This window comes from Poecilia mexicana, unplaced genomic scaffold (assembly GCF_051168715.1).
Source record: "Poecilia mexicana isolate PSO_F unplaced genomic scaffold, ASM5116871v1 scaffold_12, whole genome shotgun sequence".
In the NCBI taxonomy this organism is placed as follows: Eukaryota; Metazoa; Chordata; class Actinopteri; order Cyprinodontiformes; family Poeciliidae; genus Poecilia; species Poecilia mexicana.
Genome location: NW_028263381.1, coordinates 6,445,769 through 6,464,093, shown reverse-complemented (window position 1 = coordinate 6,464,093; position 18,325 = coordinate 6,445,769). Strand labels below are relative to the sequence as shown.

Genomic DNA, 18,325 nt, shown 5'->3' with positions numbered 1-18,325 from the left:
TAACTTCCAAACTCCATTCTTTAGACAAACAGACAACAAAGTCAGTAAAATATCATATTAACGATTATGTAACGGGTTGTTTTCTCACACACAGTTACAAAAAATCCCAAACAAGATCTAGGTTTGAGTTAATTTTTCGAGGACATTAAAAGCTTTCTGAATTTATAAATTAGTAATATGAGACAACTTATACAAGAAACAAATTGAAAGACATTTCTGTTTTAACATTATACTTGTTGGAGGCCTGAAAGCATATATGTTTATATATTTTGGAGATTCGTGAACATCATCTAGAATAACAACATATTATGACTCGATTTAAAGGCCCAACAAGGATAAATTGAAAGCAGTTCTTGTAGGTCAAAGGTCACATTTGATATGTTGCAGTGCAACACACTAATAGGACTGGGGTTACATTCAAACCTCATATTTTTTAATTTGAAGTAGCGTAGCGCTATAACGTAACAAGGTGTCATCTTTAGTAAGAGTGTTATTCTGAAAAATGGCAATTGTATTACTGCTCTGTATAACCTGGCAAGAAACAGTCGCGGTTCTTCGATTAAATATGGAAACGGCTTGCCATAGCCACCCCGGTCCTCTAGCTGTAAACACACCCATTGATTTCAGTGGAAGCGCAGGCGGAGGAGCGACGAAGAGGAGCGGAGCAGAGCTGGAGCTGGAGGAACGCCTCCAAACAGCTTCTCCTCTTATTATTCACCTCTTCTCCACCGCATACAACCAGACCCAAGGACCAGTCCGCGTATTAGCCAGAGAGCGGCTCTTCTTGCGACCTATTTGCTCGGAGATAACCAAAGGAGTCCCCCCATCCACTCCGCGCGAGCGCATACGGCTTTGCATCGTGGCTCTCTCACGAGTGGCATGCTCGAGCGACCCGTCGGGCACGACTGAAGTCCTTCTTTCACCCAAAGAGGTAAAAACGACAAACAATTTCTCCACATACGCTTTATTTTCCCCCCACTGACTTACGAATTTAAAGTTGCACAGTGAAAGGGGAGCGGTCCGGGTCGAGCGCATCAGGGTCAATGGAAGCGAATTGTTGATATTCTCATTATGTCAATATTGCTTTTATTGTTTGCATTTTGCGTTTCCCCCTTTTTTCCCCCCTCTGGATTTCTTCCTCTTTGCTGGTGGCGTAAGGTGTTTTACGCTCCTTTGTCATTTTTCTTTAATTATTATTATATGTATCGCAGCAGCTTGGACGAGGCTGTATGTATATGCAGCCAATGAATCTGAGTCTGTTTGAGGGTTTTTAGATCGTTCCCTGCTGCCGCTGCACGTCTGCGGTCTTTGTTGTGCGTCTCGCTCGGCAGATGCTCGGAGCTAAGTCCACATAAGCCTGGTGTTTACTTTTGAAGTTGTCTCCCTCCCCATCCCTCTCTCTTCCCGTGTCCATGGTTGACTGTGAGCACCTGGCAATGATTTCCACCAGACTGCAGCCAGACCTTTTTTTTCTCCTCTCTCTCTCTCTCTCTCTCTCTCTCTCTCTCTCTCTCTCTCTCTCTCTCTCTCTTCCCCTTCCCATTCTTGTATTTCTTTCTGCATGTGGCACATAGTCTGGCTGTGCGTCTGTTGGATCTGGTTTCTTTTGAAAAGGATGAGGATAGCATTTTGCCTCACATCCGTCTCATAGCCCAGCGAGCTACTTTCATTGTGTACGAATCCTGGAAATGTGTGTTATGTTAAATTCAAAAGGGAGAAAACAAAACAAAACAATAGAAAACAGGGTAAAAAATGCTCATCAAAACTCCTCAAGTATTGAAAAGACTGCATTCCGGATGCGGACTCTCACATTTTAAAGCATGAACAATAAGAAATGTTGGTGCTTTTTCCCAGGTAGAGGCACACACAAGAGATGATTCACAAACTCAGTCATGCAGTCAAAATGAAAGGACTCATTACATTGCAGAATGAAATAACAATGGAAAAGCATCACTTCCTCATACTTGCAAACGCACACCTAACGTTTTAGAGGAATTTTCCTCCTTCCACAGCGGTCTCGTTATACCTCCCTAAACAACAACAGAGAGACAAGTCAGCGGAGATGCTGCTGCTCAGATTACAGTAGTTGGTTCTTGTTAGAGAAGTCTGTCAGGCTGAGCCTAACTTCTGCGTAGTACGTACAGCATGTTCCTAACAAGGTGAGCTTTGGCCGGTGAAGGTGATGGGATCCTAATAACATGCCATGTAAGCAGAGCAAATCCTGTAAATCTTCATCTGGCAACGACCTCAAATTTCAATGTATTTCAGCAAGATATCATGGTGATGCATCAGGACAGTGTGGCACAGTGGGGTTTTTGCAATATTTTTTTCAATTGTCCATAAAGTTTGCCTTTTATTTGTACGCACCCCCTTTGTGTCTACCCACTGTCAACATTCAGAGTTTTCCCTGTATCCACTGAAGAAAAGCATCCCCACAGCATGACACTGCCACCGCTGCTATGTTTTACGGTGCGGACAGTCTGTGTAGGGCTAAATTTCTACTGTTGCACCTACGAATCACTTTTCAAGTCAGCGCATGGTTCGCAGATCGTTTGATACAAAACATGTCCTCTGGATCTTACACAGAACTGGACGTCATGCATAGAGATTACAGTAGGAATATTAAAACAAGAACATTTTGAAATTCTTTGACTCGAACAAACAAACAAACATTTGGACAGCAGATTAGATTGCTAGCATTTCTGAGAAAAAGGCCATGTCGCATTTTGTCGTTGTGAAGATGTTCTAAAGTTTTAAGCCGCGATGAGGTCAGCTCGTAGAGAAATTTACTGCGCAGTGGAAATTAAAAGCGAGATACTGAAGCTAAAGGTCATTTAGTCAAAATGCCACGATGCTGACATTTAGATTTTACCACTGCGTCTGTTTGGGTTTATTAGTGATGCAGATTCTCAGTTGTTTTTTTTCTCACTTTCAGTGTGATCACTAGCTCTACTTTCATTTGACATGTGATATATTGGGGGCATATAAAGCTAAATATATCTGCTATACTAGAAAAAAGACACATCAAGGATAACATTAAAGAAAATTTAAATATGCTCAAATAGACATAAATATATGCAAAATTAAAGTTTATGTCAAGTCATTTTTATTTGCATAGTACATTTCAGCCACAAGACAATTCAGATTGCTTTAGATGATAAAAACATATCACAATAAATTACCCCAAGATCATCCCATAGAAGCCCTTTGTGGCCTGAATAAGGAAAATTATAAAATATAGCAGAAAATGATCAGAAATGGAAAACATAGCCATAAAGCGTATCAAAAAGATTCAAAATGACAATGAGACAAACCTAGCTTTCATAACTACGGCACCAATTTAAAGCAAATAAAAAAGTTACATGAAGAGTGATCGTAATAGGACAGAAAACCATAAAACACTGGCCTAAAACACAAATCAATGTTTGCACTGGGACCGAAAAGATGAACAAAATAATAAGAAAAGCCCGAACACCAAAGTGACAGCTTTTATGACTAGATAGAGGGAAAAATTATAATCTACTGCAGAATTTCTGGTATAGTTTAAGATGTTCATACTGGAATATTTTACCTTTATCGTCATTAAACATGTTCATCATTGTTCAGTTAATCATATGAGCTGCAGCTGTGTTCCTGCTGAAGTCATTTCTCTGCTTCCGACGGGAACTATAGATGGCTGCATTTATTAAAATGCTAATTAATAGCATAAGCAGAACCTCTCTAATTAAGTCCCGGACTTATTAGGTTCACTTACTCAAATCAAGCTACTTACAACTTCCAATTAGAGAAGCAGAGACGGAGTGTGCACATGTATGCGTGTGTGTGTGAGTGTGTGTGTGTGTGTGTGTGTGTGTGTGCGTGTGTGTGTGTGTGTGTGTAGGAGGTGGCACCTGCACTTGAGAGACCAGGCGAGGATATTCCAATAATCGCTGATTCCAGGAGATGACGTGTGCCCCGGTCATGTCTCTGCTGGAATGCAATAAAGCCTGTTGAGCGAAGTTAGCAGTTGGTTTTATGTTTCATAAACTGCTGACAAATAATGCTGGTGCTCCCTGTACGAGACGCACACAAACACACACCAAAGCGAGTCGGTTTACCAAGCCGTTGGGAAGGCTCCCTAATTTGGTTTCACAAGTCATTTGAGTTCAGCATGAAACCAAAGGTTTGTTAGGTAAATCGACCCGATGAAAATCACGGAGCGAGCGTGTGAGGCCAGCACACGACCGTGATCTGAAAAGTTCAGAAAGTGCTTCACGCGTTAATGAAAAGAGCGACAGGATGAATATAAAGAAACTGATGAGCTGCGGCTAAGGAATAACGCTTGCAGCCAAACGCTAAGAATTACTTCTTTGTGCGTCATGAACATCAAAGCTGGAGTTCAAAGCGATTCCTTCAGAATTCACAGAGACCTAAAGTCAAAGGTAGAAGTGACAGTGCTCTTCAAAAATCCTCGCTGCTCTTGCATTTGCACCTACAGGCTTCACACTTGATTTCCCTCCTCACAAGACTGCATTCTGAGGATTCTTAAGCGCATGATGCAACTTATGGAAATTGGAAACTGTCCCCTCGCCTCTCTGTACTTCAGTTCGGCAGGAATCTCTTTTGACAAACGAGGTCTTTTGAACTCAAATCTTTTTCGAATGTAAAGTCCCTCACCACCGACAGGTTGGTAAAACATCTGCCCTCTAACAGAACTTAAAGGGATAGTTCAGGATTTTTCCAGTCAAGGATCTGTTAAAAAATGCTATAGACAGTAAAATATTAGACATTACAAAGGTTTGCCTGTTAGCATCTTCATTCAGTGTAAATCCAGTTTAACTGGTCCTGGAGGCTAAAGCTAACTGCAAGGTGGAAAGGAGCCAAAATTAAAGCAAATATTTGCCACATTTATTAAGCTCCAATCTCAAAACAGTCATAGTAAGCTATACAAACATGGTTTTATCTTCATGATTGCACTATTTTTCATAAAATAGAATGATTGTTTTCAAGACAAATGAAGGTAGGTTTTGGTTCACCACCAATAGTCTTCTGTGGTGAAACGTGCAAGTATTTTGGTCAGAGTAAAGCCAACTGTTGCATATATGTCCATTCATACCTACCAGCATTACATTCTGTGCCCCTCTAATTAAAGATTTTCTGTTATTTTTTAGTATTTTATCACCTTTTTATCTCAACAATTCATTAAAATTCTTAATTAACATGGAAGGTAAAAAATAATTTAGGTAAAAAATGGAGGAACATGTTGGCAAAAAGTTGAACCTGGAGAACTTCAGTCGGACATCCGTGTCATTATTTTGATGTTTCATTCTCAGTAAGCGTTGCATTTTGGAAGATTTTTGGTGGCACACTACCTCCAACATCCATTTCCTGTGTAAATAATCATTTTCTTTGGTGTAAACAACTGTCATTGCAAGCAACACTACGGTTTAAAGGCTCATAGATATGTATTACCTTCCATAACCTTATTAATATTTGGCATGTTTTGAGATGGTAGAAGGGCTTTCACATGGCTATCCATTAGCTTTTTAGCTTGCAGGATCAACAAATATGGATTTATTCTAAATGAAGATGCCAGGAGAGATAGTAACTTCTTATGAACCTTCAACAAAACCTTGTTTCAAAAATCCTGAATCATTCCTTTAACTCTTTATTTACATATGATGGACTACACCTGTAACTGAACAAGGAAACATATCAAAATCATCATAGCGCTGGTTAATATGTAAATACTGTCATGTTAAAAATAAAGGCTCTATGTTTGTATTAAATATAAAGCATCCTTATTCTTATTGTATGACTTATGCAAAGTGAAAAATTGTAATGTCATCTTAATGCGTTAAAAAAATAACACTACATATTTTGCACAGTAAAACTGAATTTTTAAAAAAGGGTTCAGAGGGCATTCACATTTTCAGTCAAGTAAACAGAAAACTGGAGCGCAGAGGGAGAAATGCATCATGCCTCACAGGTGTTTAGAAAAGGTTTTTATGGATGTTTGCAAGGGCCTTTTGCCTCCAATGTTTGGAATCCTTGGAATTCCCGGTAACTGGAAGGTTGGGAGCCGACCGCACACTGCAGCTGCTTGCTGCCAATAAGGAAACAACAAGCAAGCTGGATCCACTTGAAGCTCGGCAAGGACGACTTTAGAGCTTATGTATTACATGCAATAGTGTGCATAAGATTGTGTGAAATTTATTGAGGAGTGTGGATTTTAGGGCAGACACGGAATGTGGATGTTTTTTTTTTTATGTGGATTTACAAGCTCACACTGGGACTTGGTTGCCATGCAGAGAGACCACAAGGCAGGAGGCAGTTGCCATTGCTAAATAATTGGAGGGAATGAAAGCGTGCTGTGAGTGAGGGTGATCACGATGAAGATGTAAGCTCACATTTTTCTTTGAAAAACAAACTTGCATGCTATAAAGTTTTCTCTTAAGAAATGCTCAGAGATAAAGGTCTAATATTTTCTAGAGAATACAGTTGCTATGTCCTTGGCCAAGGACACACTGTGTACATGATGCTGTCTCTATTCCTGATGGAGTTTTGTTTTCCCTTTTCCAGAACGTGCATGTTTTCTCATCCTTTTATGGACACTAGCAGTGAACGATTCAATACTGAAACATCAACCTTCTAGTGTTTGCATGTGCAGCATTCACTGCTGAGAATTATATTTGTGAGGCAAATTAGGCCTATTTTACTAGCTGATTAATCTGTTTTTTTATGACTAACTTTGAAGAGAATCTTCTCTAGTAATATTTTTCCTAAGTTTATAGCCACAAGAAATATAAATACATGATTTAAAAGATTAAGACTTGCCTAAAATGTATTATAGTAAAGAGAATGTGTTTTATATCTGTTCTTATAGATTTTAAATATGTTGCATTCATGGGAGATTTTCTTTTTTTTCAGGATTCAATGAAAATGTCAGTGTGTGTCCATGAGAACCGGAAATCCCGAGCCAGCACCGGCTCCATGAACATCTACCTTTTCCACAAATCCTCCTATGCCGACAGTGTCCTCATGCACCTCAACTCTCTACGGCAGCAGAGGCTCTTTACAGACGTCCTCCTCCACGCGGGCAGCCGCTCCTTCCCCTGCCACCGCGCTGTGCTGGCCGCATGCAGCCGCTACTTCGAGGCCATGTTCAGTGGCGGTCTGAGGGAGAGCCAGGCCAGCGAGGTCGACTTCCGAGACTCGATCCACCCGGAGGTTTTAGAGCTGCTGCTCGACTACGCATACTCATCACGGGTGGTGATCAACGAGGAGAATGCAGAGTCGCTGCTGGAGGCTGGGGACATGTTGGAGTTTCAGGACATCCGTGATGCCTGCGCCGAATTCCTGGAGAGAAACCTTCATCCGTCCAACTGTCTTGGCATGCTGTTGCTGTCTGACGCCCACCAGTGTACGAAGCTGTCAGAGCTCTCCTGGGGCATGTGTCTAAGCAACTTCCCTGCCATTTGCAAGACAGAGGACTTTCTCCAATTGCCCAAAGATATGGTAGTGCAGCTTTTGTCACACGAGGAGCTGGAGACAGAAGATGAGAGACTGGTGTATGAAGCTGCCCTTAATTGGATTAACTATGACCTAGAAAAGAGGCACTGCTACCTCCCAGAACTTCTGAGAACGGTTCGTCTCGCCTTACTGCCTGCCATCTTTCTAATGGAGAATGTTTCAACAGAAGAGCTGATTAATGATCAGGCCAAAAGCAAAGAACTGGTTGATGAAGCTATTCGTTGCAAGCTGAAGATCCTCCAGAATGATGGCGTGGTCAACAGCCCGTGTGCTCGACCTAGAAAAACCAGCCATGCCCTTTTCCTGCTTGGCGGACAGACATTCATGTGTGACAAATTGTACCTAGTAGACCAGAAAGCCAAAGAGATAATCCCGAAGGCCGACATCCCCAGTCCCAGGAAGGAGTTCAGCGCCTGTGCCATTGGCTGTAAGGTGTACATCACAGGCGGGAGAGGATCAGAGAATGGCGTTTCCAAAGACGTATGGGTCTACGACACTGTGCACGAGGAATGGTCCAAAGCAGCACCTATGCTCATTGCCAGGTTTGGCCATGGCTCCGCGGAGCTGAAACACTGCCTATATGTTGTCGGAGGACACACCGCGGCGACGGGCTGTCTCCCGGCCTCGCCGTCCGTGTCGCTCAAACAAGTGGAACAGTTTGACCCAGTGGCAAACAAGTGGACCATGGTGGCACCTCTCAGAGAGGGTGTGAGCAACGCGGCAGTGGTCAGCGTGAAACTCAAGTTGTTTGCCTTCGGCGGAACCAGCGTCACCCACGACAAACTGCCCAAGGTGCAGTGCTACGATCCGCAGGAAAACCGATGGACTGTCCCGGCATCCTGCCCACAGCCGTGGCGTTACACCGCTGCTGCCGTGCTGGGGAACCAAATATTTGTCATGGGCGGGGACACCGAATTCTCAGCCTGCTCAGCTTACAAGTTCAGCAGCGAGAACTACCAGTGGACTAAAGTGGGGGACGTGACGGCCAAGCGGATGAGCTGCCAGGCTGTGGCATCGGGAAACAAACTGTACGTGGTGGGCGGGTACTTTGGTACACAGCGGTGTAAAACTCTGGACTGCTACGACCCCACACTCGATGCATGGAACAGCATCACAACTGTTCCGTACTCGCTCATCCCTACTGCCTTTGTCAGCACCTGGAAACATCTACCAGCTTGAATCCTGAACCGTTGACCTGTACCTTCTCCATTAGGTAAGAGCCATGTCTTAGACTCTACTAAGCATTTTAACCCCCTGAGATTTAATTTAGGATCCCTAGACAACCAGCAAGTTTAATTAATACTAACAAGAGTTACAATAAGAAAGGGCCTTTCAATCCTCATGTTTCAAAATGTTGAGTTGATGCCAATGCTTTAGGTCGGACCCTTTTCCTTGTGCCTGTTTCAGAATGTGCAAGAGGCTGGGGTTGTGTTAGTAAAACAAGATCAAGAGTAAAGTTGGTAGACCTGTTAAGTGCTTCGGTGCTTCAGTTAAGTGAGGTATGTGACTGTTTGGAAAGGCCGAAGGACAGAAAGGGTAACTGAAAGAGAATTGGATACCTTTATAGCTCCCGTGGGGGAGAAACTCTCAGAAGAAAAAAAGGATCCGCAAATTAGCTGTACCACACATCACCGAGCTTCAAAACCCTGCTGTCGCTAATCCAATCTCAGTTCCCCCACACCCCTCCAGGCCCCGCACCTTTGATAGGGGCGGCGGGGGAAGCTGTGGTCTTTACATTGCAAAAGAGGGAGGTAGCTTGCAGCTCGCATCGGAAGCCGTTTATCATCAGCTACAAGAATAGGTGACTGAGAGAGGTGACAGCAGGGGAAGCGAGGAAGGGGAGCTGGAGAGCTTGCAGGCATAAACCCCATCCTTCACAACTCAATCACACACACACACATCATCCTTGATAGTAGTTATTTTACTCTGAAGATTTACCGTTTTGTCTGCTCTTTAGATGACCTCATTCTAACCCAAGCACTCCGGCTCTGACGATAAGCAGGCCAGACGTATGTGGAGCATGGGTAGTGAGCTCACATTCCTCATCTTTATGTTTGCACAATTCCCAGACCAATGCCCCCACACAGTAAGAAGCTGTGCAAGCAATTTTTCTTCATATTTTTTAATTTTTCCTAATGCCTTGACAGGCCTCGGCTCCTGAGAGTTAAACAAGAAGAAAGTGGAGAGACTCCTCATTCTTGTAACTCTGCGCGCCTTCCCTCTGATAATGTTCGGAGACAGCTCAGAACAGCTCCGCCGCTCCTGCGTTGTAATGTTCCTTCCCTTCTTGGGATGAAACATTTTCTAGAACTCATTATCCCCCCCTTATTTTGAGTGACTCATCTTCGAAAAGGACAGATGAGATGGGAGGTTCAAGCTAACTGTAAGCCAGAGCAACACAGCGTCCAGTGAAGTGAAAGATCCTGCTGCTAATTTCATTGAGAACTTGTTTCTCTGTGAGCCTTCCTGTCATGGCAACTGACAAAGTCCGCTCACTGAACGTGGTGAATAGAAGAAGCAAGGAGGAATGGAAAAAAAGGCTGAGTGCTTAGGAATGAAAGGAAAAAGGAAGTATGTTTGGACCTCACAGAAGGAGATTGTAGCTAGGAGAGAGAAAGAAAGAAATGCTCTGAGTTTTTTCCCAGGAGAACAATAACAAACTGTGTGAGTTTCTCCTTTCTAGATTTGTCTCTTAGAAATCGTGTAGTGGAGACAGATGGAATCATGAAATCCAGGAAAATAATAGTGTTCTACTACCTTATATAACTGAGGACAGGGCAAATAAATAAAATTAATGCTCATTATAAAACAAAACAAAAAACTATGACATGTTAAGTGAAGGTAGGATATAAACTGGCTGCCAATATCAATCTATGGTTATGATTTCTACAGAAAGTACTCTGAAGCTGTAAAAGTCAGAAGTTTCTCCCTAACCTCAACCTATAAATCCAACATGGCTACTGTTGTTATAAATTGTTTTTAGTTCAATTTGCGTCTCTCATTTGTTGGAATTGCATCCCAACATTTTCTTTCTGTTTATCCGAGACGTGCAGGTGAAACTAGTTCTTTACTTTCTTCTGTAGCTATTGTTTATTCAAGTTTTAGGCTAAGGAAATGTTATATATAACATACTCAGTCAATCTTAATTTATATTTTTTAAGTGCCACTATTAGAGAGATTTATACAAATACATTTTAGCCACGATGGCCATCAAGATGAGCTGTCAATATAAGGTGCATAATAAATAAATTCTTTAAAAATGGAAAGAGCAAAATGAAACCAACGGTAAAACACGGTTAGCGTGAAGTGATGTTGGCTCAGAAGGAGATGAGGAGCTGGATGCCAGCCAGATGATTCACAGGAAACAGAGTTGGTGGAAGTTTGGCAGAAAATAATGCTAGACACACTACAATGTATTGTAATGTAACATGCACTAAAATTAATCACTTCCCTTGGGTTTTATCTCCTGTAAAACCACAGTGCACATCAAGGCTGCTGTTTCAACCGCTGTAGATCAGAGGATGTGAATAAAAAGACACTTTCTGTGTCTCGCAGCACAAATTAAGTCAAAGAGATACTCTTTGCCCCACTGCAGTTCTTTGAAAAGACATATTTTCAGGTTATCTGTAAATCTGATCCTTTTACTTTTTGTTGCTTTTACTATACTTTTCCTCCTCCTCGTTTGTTTTATTGGCCTCTTTAATGAGTCTTTCTTCTCTCTCTTCAGATCTCCCCGGTTTCGCGTCATCTGCCGGTCTCCTAACCACGAAGAAGCACACATTCTCTTTCTCCAAAAAGAGACGCCAAGCAGCGATGTACAAATGCCCCGCATTCATCTTGGTGTTGCAAAAAATGTAAAAACAAAAACAAAACAAAAAAACAGAGAAAGAAGCTAAACAAAAAAGACAAACACGCAGGAGCAGAGAACCCAAAGGTTCGTTGAGGAAGGCGGACATCTTGCTCCGAGACACCGCACTGGCCGACGCTTGCTCTGCGAGGCACAGACTCTGACCTGTGTGCACATTGTGCTTTCATGCTGCCATAGGAGTGCTGCAAACATATCATGAAAAGCTGCATTCTTCATATGTAGTCATAACAGGCTTGTGACGATCTGTGAAGTTTTCTCTATGACAAAAAAATTATAGATATATACACACACACACATGCACGCACACACACACACACACACACACACACATATATATATAAATATATATATAAATAGCATGACAAATGCTTTGGTTTGACTGAAAAAGAACAAAATCAATGGATTTTGACTGAATATCTGACTCATACAAGAAAAAATGAAGGAGCAAATCTTCCCCGTTTTTGATTTTTTTGTTTGTTTTCAAACTGTTAACAGCTTCTAATTTATGCTTCAGACCCAGAAAAAAAAAAAGAACATTTGCGCTTTTCTCTTACAAAAACTTTCCTGTCGCTGCCACTCATGAGGCGGATCGGTGGGATTTGCGTGTGCCTGGAGGTCGCGGCCTTACGTGTCCGGCGTTTGTCGCCGACGCGTTAACGCCCGTGTTTGGATTCTGCAGCGACTCTGTAAAACATCGTTTTCTCCCGACGGACCTGCCGGCTCGCCTGCTGATTCGCCGCCGGAGCCCTTTTTTCGAGCATGTTCTCTCACAGTGGTTCAGTGAAAACTGGCATGTACTCCTCAAAAAGTCTTGTCACCTAACACGAAAAGCTGAATTTATTATCCTTTTTCGAAAAAAATCAGTTTCTTCTTGAACTTGCTGCAGTGTAGTCTTAATTTATATGGTACTGGTATACTGTGTCATGTTAATATGTTTAATCCTATTTATTTCTGTTCTGCCTGCATTCAGATGTGAATGTACGTTTGGGTTATGTCGTGCATGGCCAAGTGTTGTGTTTTATTTGGTCTCAGTGAGCTGCCTTTTGCACACTTCAGTCTTTGCCAGGAGAAACTTGCTTTTTTCCAAGACGTAGCTTCGCTGTTCACTTCTTTTCAAGTGGCTTAAAAAGAAAGAGACTTAAATCATAGAAAGAGTTGCTAACCGTAAGATGGAGCATTCACTAGGGAATATGCTGGAAACTGGGATCAACTTCCAACATACGAAGGTTTTGATTAGAAAACCGCAAAAAAACAAAACAAAGAAATCCCAATTTTTTTCTCCCTTTCTTTGTTTTAAAGGCCCTATAATAAAATCCCAGCGTATCGCACCAGCTGCAGCGCACGCTGAAGGTCAGCTTGCTCGAAAAGGCTAATACCCACCTCCACCTACCTGCTAACACAAAGACAAATTTGGCAGTTTTGAATTTTTTTGTCTCGCCTGTCGAAATGTTAAAATTATCATTTGAAAGCTGCGATTGGCGTCTCTGCTAAGCAGCGGGCTGCAGGCTAGCCTCCTGCCCTTCAGTCACAGGGAAAACAGTGACTCTTATGTATTTAACGTACATTTTTCAACGAGTACACAAGAATCTGCATATCAGTAAATTAAAATTATAGACGGCATTCTTATTCTTTAATCGTATTGTTTAGCAGCACTTTCTAACGTTGCTATTCCTTTAAATATCAAAGCAACTAGATAGTCTGATACCTTTTCTGAAATTGTGGGTAGAAGCTCGCACCAGCTCAAATCTAGACCAATACAGGGCTAAATTGAAGAAAGAAAAAAAAAACCCCCAACCTTCATATCTTGCTAATAATGAAAGCCCAAAAGAAAAGATAGGATGGCACGATGACAGATTGACCTCGACATGGTTGAGAATTTGGCAGTGTTTGCAGCTGTCCCAAGGACAGCAGAGGCTGTGTGACACGTGCCAACTTGGCTCCCTGAGAGTGAACCTGTGGTCCCGTTAGCTGTTTGAATTTGGCTCTGAATGCTGTGTAATGTTAAGGGCAGACACCGCAGTGCTTTTCACCATTTAAAAAAAAAAAACCAAAACAAAAAAAAAACACATTCAGCGAAGCAAGTTTCTGCAAACCAAAAAAAACAAAACAAACAAAAACAGCAGCAACAAAAGTCTTAACATATCCGCTAACATCTTCTCAATGTTTTTGTCTGTCTGTCTAGGTGACCTGAACATGTTGCAGTTGCATTGTCAAATTCATTCACATTGTAAAAGGTTCTGTCTTGGTGGAATTGGTGTATTTTGTTTCAGATCTTCTTCCTTTAAGACCCCCACACATCTCACTTTCCATTCACATCCAGTGGAAACCAGCCCCCTGTAAAGTGCCGCTCAGCCCTCCTTCGGCCATTCACAAAATTCCTCCCATTGTGAATTTGAAGACTTGTGTGGGGACCATTGTGGCTCTGTAACGTCCACCACATCCAGCCACTGAATTAAGAGACTCCAACCCAACCAATCAGATAAGGACATTTCTCTCCCTATCCCCACCACACACAAGTCTCCCTGGCAACAGGGAGCAATGAATGCCCCTTCAATTTGCACCTAATTGCTGAGCGGCATTTCCACCAATTTTTTTTTTTTTTTTCCCTCTCGTCGTCTTGAGCTTTCACAAAAAGTCGTAAACGAGACGGGACGATTCTGTCAGAGTGCATCGGATTTCTCTTATTTGATCAAGTAAAAGTTTCATTACTATTTTTTACGGTGTTATTTTGCTACATTTGAATCTTTTTTTCTTTTCTTTTTCACAATGTGAAATTCATGGCTAATAAACATAAAGAGTTTTTTCCTCTTGACTGTAACATTCTGCCTCGGTTTCTTCATTTCGGAGGCGATTTGTCTGTCTGCGCATGTTAATGTCACCGCGCCGATTTAGCGGGCGAAAGCAGCTTCCAACTCGCTCATTACCGCATGTCTCGCATATTTAGGCAGCTTTCAAATGAACTGAAGTGTCCTGAGGTATTTAGGGTACTATATCATGCGTACAGGTTTTGTTCCGCCGAAAAGGGAGGGATTGAACTAGTCTTATCTATGCCTCTGGCTTCTAAGCTTCCCCTGCACAAGGACGGGTTAAAAAACAGCCAGATACTTTCCCTTTCTCTGTCAAGTCACCTTGGCAACGGCAACCTTTATCTGCAAGGAGGTGGGGGGTTGAGGACGACATGAAATCTTAAAAAGCACCTCTCCCTGTTCTCCCTCACCCCCTCCAATGGAAAGCCTTCCCTATCAGTCTAACGCGTTGCAAGGCATGGAGTCTGCGTCTCTAGCAGGTCCACCATCATCCTGTTAGTCGGTGAGCGACTCCACTTGCCACATTCCTCCAGCTGTAGAGGAGCCCGTTCGCTTGTTGACATTCTTCGCCAGGACTCGACTCCTGACCGACAAGACGTGTTCGAGAAGCACCAGTTTTAGTCGTCCGTGACCCTCGAGCAAACGAGATCCACTCTTTTTTTTTTTTTTTTTTTGCTGTCAGGAGTGTCGGCGGATTGGGAAATCTGTTTTCGTTCCTGACGATCACAGTGCCTTTCAAGATGGTGCAATAAGCTGCTGAAATCCAAGCTTGGGCTATTTTAGTCCTGCTTTTCTCAAGCACCGTGAGAGCCGGAGAGAATTTAAAAAAAAGAGGGGGTTGACACTCAAGGTGAAATGTGGACGGCTCTGTGTGTGGGAGGCCCCTCTCTCTGTAGCTCTGTGTGATCCCTCAGTCCCCTCCATTAATCAAGACAGGAAGTTGGACTTCCTGTCAGCCAGGAAGTAGGTCTTAAACCCCCCTCGTTCCCTCTTTCCACTCCCAACATCCAGAACATACTGCGGACGGCCTGACCCTTCAGCACTGTGAATCCTCCGGGCGCTCTTAGCTTATGCGGAGTTTGGCCGAACACACTCAACTCTTAGCGTTTTGTGTGGGCAGCATGTGTGGCCCGGAGTGATGAAAACAAAGTACCTTATAATGTCAATGTTGCTAGGCAACACAAGAAGTGGCCCTGACTCAGTCACACATGAAAACACTGGCAGCTTAAAACCCACCTTTGATGAAAATTTAAAACCTGATACTCTAATTTCTCACAAATGGACGTAGATATGTTTTTAATTTTCACCAAAGTGCTCAAAATGATAGCAGACCAGCATCACTGCTTTGGTAGACATTTTATTTCTTTGTGGCAAGCAATTTGCTAACAGATGCAGCAAACGCAATTCACTCTGACTTTTTCATTGTGTTCTTTGTGAAAAACAGGTCGTTTTTTTAATGACAAAGGCAAAAGGAACATGACGTCATTGAACAGAAAAGAAAAGAATTGATTAGAAATATCCTATATTGTAAAATTTTGGCACACCAGCAGCAAAGTGACAGGCAAAATGGAAGCAGGCAGATTCACATAAAGGTAAAAACATAAAGGAATAGAAAAAAAAAATACAGTAAGAAAATGTAAAGCGTTAGAAAAAAAATACTGTTTAATTATTAAACATTCAGATAAAAAAAGCAAAACAGTTTGTTTTTTTAAACAAAAAACAAAATATGATGTGTTTGAGCATTAAAAATACACAAATGAAAAAAACTGCAAATAATCTAAAAGCTGCTGAGAGTAAAGATCTGCAATAAAGCTACTTTGTGCAGCTGGGATGCAGCGGTCTGTCTCTGAAGGAGCTCAGTGACAGATTAACAAATAACAACAGTGATGTTATTTTCTGCCTGGGTTCTTCTGTCCCCCAACAACTGCGGTGGGACAGGGCTGGTTTTCCTCATGAGCTTAACTAACCACTTCCTCTGAGCTGTCGACAAACTGCTGCTTCACCAGAAAACACCACAGGAAACGGCTGATGCAGCCACAGAGTCAAAGAAGCTGTTCAGGGTTGCTGTCCAGGTGAACGTACAGATGTAAGAGTCCACTCCATATTGGTAACAAGGTTATTATAATAAACAAAAACTAAGAAAATAACAGAAACTGAAATCATTTTTCCTAACTGAAGTAAATAAAAATGGTAACTAATGGAAAAAACTAACTGGAACTATAGTGTGCCTTTATAAAACTAAGACTGAAATTACAGATATAATATCCTTTGTTTTTGTGTTTATGAATCTATTTACCAACCTTTCAAACTGTTGTAAACAAATTACGCTAGTCTGCAAAATGGCGAGAGCAAAACTTGAAAGAAAACGCCTGTTAGTTGTTATTCAACAATAATTGAATACATTTTTTGAAAATGGTATCTTCTGTTGTCTACATAATCACATAATTGACCTTTTTTGAATTCTACAACTAAAATTCACCCAAAGCATGAAAAGTATGAAAACTACTTCTAAGACTAAAAACCATTTAACGAAGAATAAGCAATAAAAACTAACAAACACACTCTACAAACTAACTGAATTAGAAAAACAAAAAGTCACAGTGAAATAAAACTGAACTATGACCAAAAAAACCCCAAACTATAATAATCCTGATTGGTAACAGTGCATTCTTCTTTTTAAATCTGAGTGGAGCGTGTTTTTCCCAATATTCCGATATAAATTGAGAGAGTTTGTCGTTATTTCTTGATCAATTACAGGTTTTTAGTCCCTACGGCCTTACATTGCACTTCCAGATGTGGCGGTAAACAAACAGCCATGACCGAGTGGAAAGAGTCGTCATCTGGATGGCAGCTTCCCTTCGTCCAGATCCTGAAGTGTCCCTGGTCAAGGAAACTGTATGGATGTGTAAGCAATAGCGATAAAAAAAATCCAGCTGTGAAAATGTAGCTAATCTGTGCTCGGATTTAAAAAATAGAAATAAAAAAAAAGCAACTACTTAGTCACTGTTTAGAGAACAAAGATGCGAGTCAAACTTTCTAATTAAGACAATTTTATTTCAACTTAGACATGCTGTAGAACGAAAATAACAAAAAAAGATTAAAAGCTAACCCACAATGGCCGTGCAAGACGCCCGACTCAAAACATAACCCTATTGTTTTTGTATCATCCAACCCACAGCTGCAGTTCACATCCAGAGTGCCAGTTGGCACGCCGCGATAGCCAACATGCGCCACAGGCTCTCCGGGTGTGTGTTCTCCTTTAGTTTATTATTATTTAGTCGTTTTTGTGGCGTCACATATCACCGCTGCCAATGAAAATGTCAAGGGGATCCACAAATGGCCTACTCTATTCATGCTTATTTCCTACTCTAAACATGTAATCATTTAGTTAAAAAAAAAAAAGCTTTTTGAGTGATTACATTTGCAAAATAAAGTCAGCCACAAAGGAGATATTTCACACATTAAGACATCCAGACAACACTTCAGGATCATAATAGCATCCATGCAGTTTGAAGATTAAAGAGCGCCATCTGTGCAGGATGAGAGGTTTTATGGGTAATATTATGGGCTGCCAGCTCCGGTCCTCAAGAATCCCCGGCCCGCATGTTTTAGACGTGTCCCTCGCTTCAAGACAGGTGATTTAAAAAAAACAAAAAAAACCCTAATTACTTTCTCAGCATGTCACCAGGTTCTGAAGTAGCTCGCTAATGAGCCATTTATTTGATTCAGGTGTGTCGGAGCGGGAAACACCTAAAATATGCAGAGACCGGCTCTGGAGGATTGGCTAATATAATTTAAAAAGCCCGTCAAGGACCTTTGAGGTTCTCATAGGGAAGGAAGTTGAAATAAAATTTAATGAGGTAAGTGGTCATAATGTGAGAAAGTATTAAAAAGGGGGTATGAATACTTTTGCGAGGCACTGAAAGTGTCATTAAAAACATTTTTGTATGTCAGCCAGGCTCTAAAGACCATATAATGTTTACACAAATAAATGAACACATTTGTAAATGCTGTCAGTTTTATTTAACGTTATATAAATATACAGATATAAGTATATGTATACTTCATTTATACTTGGTTGCTCCTAAACGTATTACATTCTAATGAAAAGAAAACATAGTTGGCATGTTTTTTGTGG

The 18,325-nt window shown here is 41.6% G+C and overlaps 1 protein-coding gene across 1 annotated transcript; it reads left to right on the top strand.

Moving 5' to 3' along the window:
* The first annotated feature begins 625 nt into the window (after positions 1-625).
* On the top strand, positions 626-14,198 carry enc1 (ectodermal-neural cortex 1). The gene is made up of 3 exons (XM_014974192.2): positions 626-931; positions 6,910-8,725; positions 11,240-14,198. The coding sequence occupies exon 2, from the start codon at positions 6,916-6,918 to the stop codon at positions 8,689-8,691; it is 1,776 nt and encodes a 591-aa protein (XP_014829678.1). The 5' UTR covers positions 626-931; positions 6,910-6,915; the 3' UTR covers positions 8,692-8,725; positions 11,240-14,198.
* The last annotated feature ends 4,127 nt before the right edge of the window (positions 14,199-18,325 follow it).